Raw genomic sequence first — 6,000 nt, forward strand, 5'->3', positions numbered from 1 at the left:
TCTCTCTTCGTGGGGAGAAAGGGGAACAGTGACGAGGATAATCGAAAGGAAGGCTTAATCATAACATAATAATGTGATCATGGATCTAACATACGTGCTTATGTCAAAGTGACCACTTTGACTTTGACCTAATTAACATTGTTGAGCAGCTGAGGTAGAGCTATCTACAGCAGTGAGTGGCTGGCTAGCTTGGAATGTAGGGATGCTACTAGCAGTAGTGTCAGTTGTTCGTTGGCAGATTAAGTTTGATACATTCGCACGAGGGCCGCTTGACGTCGTACTAGCTTGTAGTGTGGACGTCGACGACGGACCAAGCGGGGACCGTCTGTAGCAAAACCAGCGTCGACCGGCAGGTAATCAAGGCGCCTTCCGGTCCGGTAGACTGACTATTCTCCACACTACTTTTAGTGGTTCCAAGGGAAATGAACCAAGTTTACGGGTCACTACGGTTATACTACTCCCTCCGTCCCATGAAGTTTGTCTAATATTTGTTAAAATTTAAATGTATGTAGGTGTATTTAGTGTTTAGATATATCTAAATTTTAACAATTCTCAGACAATCTCGGTGGGATAGTGGGACAGAGGGTACCTTTTGTTTCCGGTTTAGGGTTTAGCACATAGCCCGAATGCTCCAAGCTTCCAATTATATATGTACTTACTATCTTCTTTCAATATCGACACAGCCTTGGAGTGCTTTTGTTACTTGAATACCGACACGATCTTGGAGTATTTAAGTGTCATTTTATGTACCGAAGAATGAAGTTTGGTATCTTTTGGACTGCATATATACAAATACACCCTTCCCTTCGATCAGAAATATGTACTCCCTATGGTGTGTAGATACATCCATTTTTTGGGCAATTATTTTAAACTAGAGGGAGTCCAAGCTTTTTTTTTTTTTCCTAAATATCAACGCAATCTTTAAAACTTATAAACTTTGCCACTTAATTCTATGAGATATTCAGGAAAATATAATATTAATACGCTAAAAATCGAATCTTTAGTACATACAAGATCTGGAAATATCAACTTCATGGTGTCGATGATGATTTTTCCGTAGTAATTAATGCTCAAAGTTATGGAAATGTACTAGAAATAGCTCAAATCAAACATTTCCACATGTAATCTTTCCAAATCTTTTGCTATTTCAGTAGTTAATTTGAATTTATTCTTCATCTCGGGGCTGTATGCTCCCAAGAGCCATTTGAATCCTCTTGAGAAGCGAATGAAGGAAGCTCGATGAATACTTGATGATGGGGTACAAGTGGCAACCTCATCGTACACTCTAGGTCTCTTTGATTTAAAGAAATCCCTATCGCCTTGTTTTCTTATAAGAATATAGAAAAAAAGACCTTGGATCAAACTCTTGAAGTGACTCCAATGTTTGTCTACTTTGCTATCACCACATTTGCAATCTGTATTTCTCAGAACACATGAACCATCTTCTCGACACACGAAAAATGCACAGCATAACCGACTGGTTAAGAAGTCATGACTGTTGCTCCTTCTATGATTCACATTAATTTTACAAGAATTTAGAAGATAGAGGAAGGTATACATGCAAGACAAAAAGGAAATCGATACTATTTGATATTTCTAAGATAATGAGAAAAGTTAATGTCCAAGTCAGACAAAATTCCACAAGTGTGAGACCAAATTGCAAAAAAGGTGTTCAGCTTTAGGTGTACAAATGCCCGGTTCCAGTTACATTATAATTATAAAAATTAAAAATTCCCCAGTCAACTACGAAACTGACACCAGCAAGAAAACAAACAAATCCACTGGTTCGTTCATTTCCAACACCGGCCTCTTCATCTTCCCCGTCCAGCCATCCTTGTCAGCTCCGCGGAGGCAACCTCAACCTGTGCTCACCTCAATGCCGTCCACTTCCCGCCAAAGACCACTTCCCTATTCTACCCCTTACTTAGTCACCCACATTCTGCTCCACTGATTGTTAGATCGCGGCCAGTTAATTCGCCATGCTTCTGCATCGGCCGCGGCGCCGGCGGCCGATCGAGCTGGCCCCGGTGATCTTGCTCCTCCTCCTCCTCGCTCGGTATGTCGCTGGCACCGACGAGTTCTTGTACGCGGGGTTCGCCAACGGCAGCGTGATGACAACCGGCGCGGCCGCCGTGCTCGCCCCATCGGACAGCTCTGGTGGTCTCCTGCGGCTCACCAACGACACCAAGGAGGTGTTCGGCCACGGCTTCCACCCTGCGCCCCTCCGCTTCCGGGATGCCACCACCGGCGCGCCTCTCTCCTTCTCGACCACCTTCGTGATCGGCATCGTGCCGCGCTACCCGGACGCACACGGCCACGGCCTGGCCTTCGCGCTCGCGCCGTCGGTCGCCGTCCCGGGCTCCGTCGCCGGCAAGTACCTCGGCCTCTTCAACACGTCGGACAGCCTGGGAAACGGCACGAGCCTCATCGTCGCCGTCGAGTTCGACACGGTTATGGACGCGGAGTTCGGTGACGTGGACGAGAACCACGTCGGCATCGACGTCAACGGGCTGCACTCCGTTCACGCCACCCCCACCGGGTACTGGCGTGACGACGGCGCCGGCGGCGGGAGGTTCGAGAACATCAACCTGAACGGTGCCGAGCCGATTCAGGTGTGGATCGAGTACGACGGCGCCAGCGCGCGCATGGAGGTGACGGTGTCGCCCGCGGGGACCCCCAGGCCGGCCGTGCCGCTTGTGTCGTGCAACCTCAATCTCTCGTCATCCGTCGTGGCCGACGACACGTACGTCGGCTTCTCCGGGGCGAACGGCGCCGCCGCGAGCTCGCACTACGTTCTTGGCTGGAGCTTTCGCCTGGGCGGCGGCCGCGCCCAGGACCTCGACCTCTCGCAGCTCCCGAAGCTCCCGTCGTCCCCGGAATCATCTAACAAGAAATCGCCGCCGCCTCTGCTACTACCCATGACGCTGCTCGTCCTGGCCGTCGTGGTCCTTCTCCTGGCGTCGGCGGTCGCCGGGGCGCTCTATGCGCGGCGGCGCCGGCGGCAGTTCGCCGAAGAGGAAGAAGACTGGGAGAGGCAATATGGCCCGCACAGGATCAGCTACAGAGAGCTGCACGGCGCAACCAATGGCTTCCGCGACGTCATCGGCACCGGGGGCTTCGGCTGTGTGTACCGGGGCGTGCTCCCGAGGTCCGGTGCCGAGGTCGCCGTCAAGGTAGTGTCCCAGGGGTCGCGGCAGGGGCTCCGGGAGTTCGTGTCGGAGATCGCGAGCATGAGCCAGTTGCGCCACCGCAACCTGGTGCAGCTCCTCGGTTACTGCCGGCGGAGCGGCGAACTGGTGCTCGTCTACGACTACATGCCGAACGGCAGCCTGGATCAGCACCTTTATGGTAGGGCCGATCGTCAGGCGGCGGGGCTTAGCTGGGAGCAGCGCGGCAGGATCCTCCGGGACGTCGCGGCCGGGCTGCTGTACCTGCACGAGGGGTGGGAGCAGGTGGTGGTGCACCGGGACATCAAGGCCGGCAACGTGCTCCTCGACGCCGATATGAACGGCAAGCTCAGCGACTTCGGCCTCGCTCGTCTCTACGACCACGGCGGCGAATCGCAGACGACGCGCGTCGTCGGGACTCTCGGGTACATTGCGCCGGAGATGAGCAAGACTGGCAAGGCCACCACGAGCTCCGACGTCTACGCCTTCGGGGCTTTCCTGCTCGAGGTGGCGTGCGGCCGGAGGCCCGTGGTGTTCCACAGATCGGACACCGACGACTCGCCGCCGGGGCTCGTGGAGCTCGTCCTCCAGCACTGGAAGGCCGGGAAGATCAAGGAAGCGAGGGATCCGAGGATGGGCGAGTGCGTCGACGAGGACGACCTCGAGTTGGTCCTCAAGCTTGGGCTGCTGTGCTCGCACCCGGACTCGCTGCGACGGCCGAGCATGAGGCAGGTGGTGAAGATCCTGGAAGGCGCCGCGCCGGCGCCGGAGATGTCGCCGAATGATCTCGGCCAAAGCATAACACTGTTTGAGTACAGCGAGGCGTTCGACGAGTTCGTCGGCATGTCAGGCATATCCTTCCCGGCGTCGTCCGAGATGATCACCATGGCCACGACGCGGACGTCGTCCTCGTCGCCCTCCGCCGACGAGAAACGGCAGCTACTGTTCAATGAGTAGGGATTGATTTCCGTTGGAGTTAGATTCAGCAAATATATTGGGAACAACCTATATACTCTTTTTCAAATGGTGTGACGGCCAGATTTTTCTAGACCTTTAGATCTTTATATCTAGGGCCCCAACTTCATCTCCTTCTATACAGATACTAGAAACAAAAACAAAAAAATAGATGAAAATGCCCAACTTCAACTTCATCTCTCAAGTCTCAATGCCTCAGTAGCCGCCGCCTCCTACCTCTTCAAGAGGATCAAATCAGTTGTTTCCTCTAAACCATTGCGACTCTAGTGAAGCATTGTATGGGACCATGTCTTCTTGCAATATGTGTATGATGATGTAGTTAACTCAAACCTAACACAAGCTTACCCGCAAAAAAAAAAAAAACCTAACACAAGCTCAATCAAAAGGTAATTTGGAGAGATAGTGGTGAGAAAAGCAAAGCAAAAGGATGAGTCAATTAACATAAAAGTTGATTGCGATAGGACCAGAACCCAACCCCCTCCCGACCCTCACCCCAACCCTAACCGCCGCCGCCGGGGCAAAGTCCCTTGGGGCGTGGCGGGGGGGGGCTTTCCTCGCTGTCGTGGGGGACGGCGGACGGCGGACGGGCTCTCCCCTCCTCGACACATACGGCGGAGGCCGGCGCGGATGGTGATGGGAGGCGGCGGCTCTCGCGTTGCGGTCCCTCCCCTCCCCTCCCGTAGGCTTCCACCCGCAGCACACCGGTAGGGGCTGGTGGTGGGCTGCGGCCAGACCCTCGGTCTGCGCCATGCCCCCCCCCCCCCCCCGCCTCTCGTCGGTGCGTGGAGGTGATCTCGGGCTTCTTCCGCGACACGAGGGCGCCCGAGGCAGCAACCTTGGGTTCGACGGAGGAGGTGGCCCTCTTCTTCGCCGGAGAGGGTCGGCCTGCGGTTGGTGGTGGTGGATCTTTTGATCTATCACCGCGATCCGGCGACGAGGTGGAGGTGCTTGGAAGCCGGCGATGGTGTCGCCGGTGGAGGGTTGGTTTGGCCAGTCCGGGATGGTCGCCGACGTGGGGGTCTGACCTGAATAAAGGCGGCGGTCCTAGGGCCTCTCTTGCGTGAAGAGGAGGACCTACCGGAGGCCTGGACTCGTGATCTGGCCGGTGGGTTGAGTTCCGGAAGGCTCCGCCGGTGAATGTAACAGTGCTTTGCCTGGAGTTTGCTGGATCGGAGGTATTCGGTCGTGCGCACCCATGCATTTATTCCGACCGATTGGTTCTAGAGGGAGCGGCGCGAAGCTCTTTTTCTGTGTTGACATCAAGTGACTATGGATCCATGATGAAAGTCGGAAGAAGAGAATTTCATGAAAGCCGGAGGGGAGGACTAGCTAAGGGAGGTTCAAGTCTCCGCTCTGTTGAGGGACTTGCTTGGTGTTCTGGGCTTCACATCAGTGGTATGAAAGTGGGGGCGACAACACAGGTGAAGGGCAGAGTCCTACCTTTCGGGGTGAAAACCCAAGGTCTGGCCTTAACTGGTTGTGCCTGGCAATGACCTTGGTGCAGGCATTGTTTTGAGAGCGGGGACTATCTTCAGGGTGAAAACCTAAGATCTTTGATCGGGCGACGACGGTGTTTGAGCATGTACTGTTCTCTTCTTGGTGGCGTCGTTTTTGGAGAGTCTGTAATTGTTATTTTGGCGGTGGATGTATTGCTGTTGTTAGGCCTGAGATACTGTAGCGGGACTTTTGTTTCTTAGTTTTATTTTCCTTTTTTTGGCTGTGTGCATCCGTAGTGCCATTAGAGTGGTGCGTTGTTGCAGAGGCTGGGTGTAATTGGTATCTCTTGATATTAATATATTCCCTTTATTGAAAAAAGTTGGATGCGATATGGAGGAAGCCCCTTAGCGCTAACCACGGT

At 53.7% G+C, this 6,000-nt stretch overlaps 1 protein-coding gene across 1 annotated transcript; it reads left to right on the forward strand.

Moving 5' to 3' along the window:
• The first annotated feature begins 1,828 nt into the window (after positions 1 to 1,828).
• On the forward strand, positions 1,829 to 4,318 carry LOC127292079 (L-type lectin-domain containing receptor kinase SIT2). Its single transcript, XM_051321427.2, has one exon. The coding sequence runs from the start codon at positions 1,980 to 1,982 to the stop codon at positions 4,122 to 4,124; it is 2,145 nt and encodes a 714-aa protein (XP_051177387.1). The 5' UTR covers positions 1,829 to 1,979; the 3' UTR covers positions 4,125 to 4,318.
• Positions 4,319 to 6,000: the final 1,682 nt, after the last annotated feature.

This window comes from Lolium perenne, chromosome 4 (assembly GCF_019359855.2).
Source record: "Lolium perenne isolate Kyuss_39 chromosome 4, Kyuss_2.0, whole genome shotgun sequence".
Classification (NCBI taxonomy): domain Eukaryota; kingdom Viridiplantae; phylum Streptophyta; class Magnoliopsida; order Poales; family Poaceae; genus Lolium; species Lolium perenne.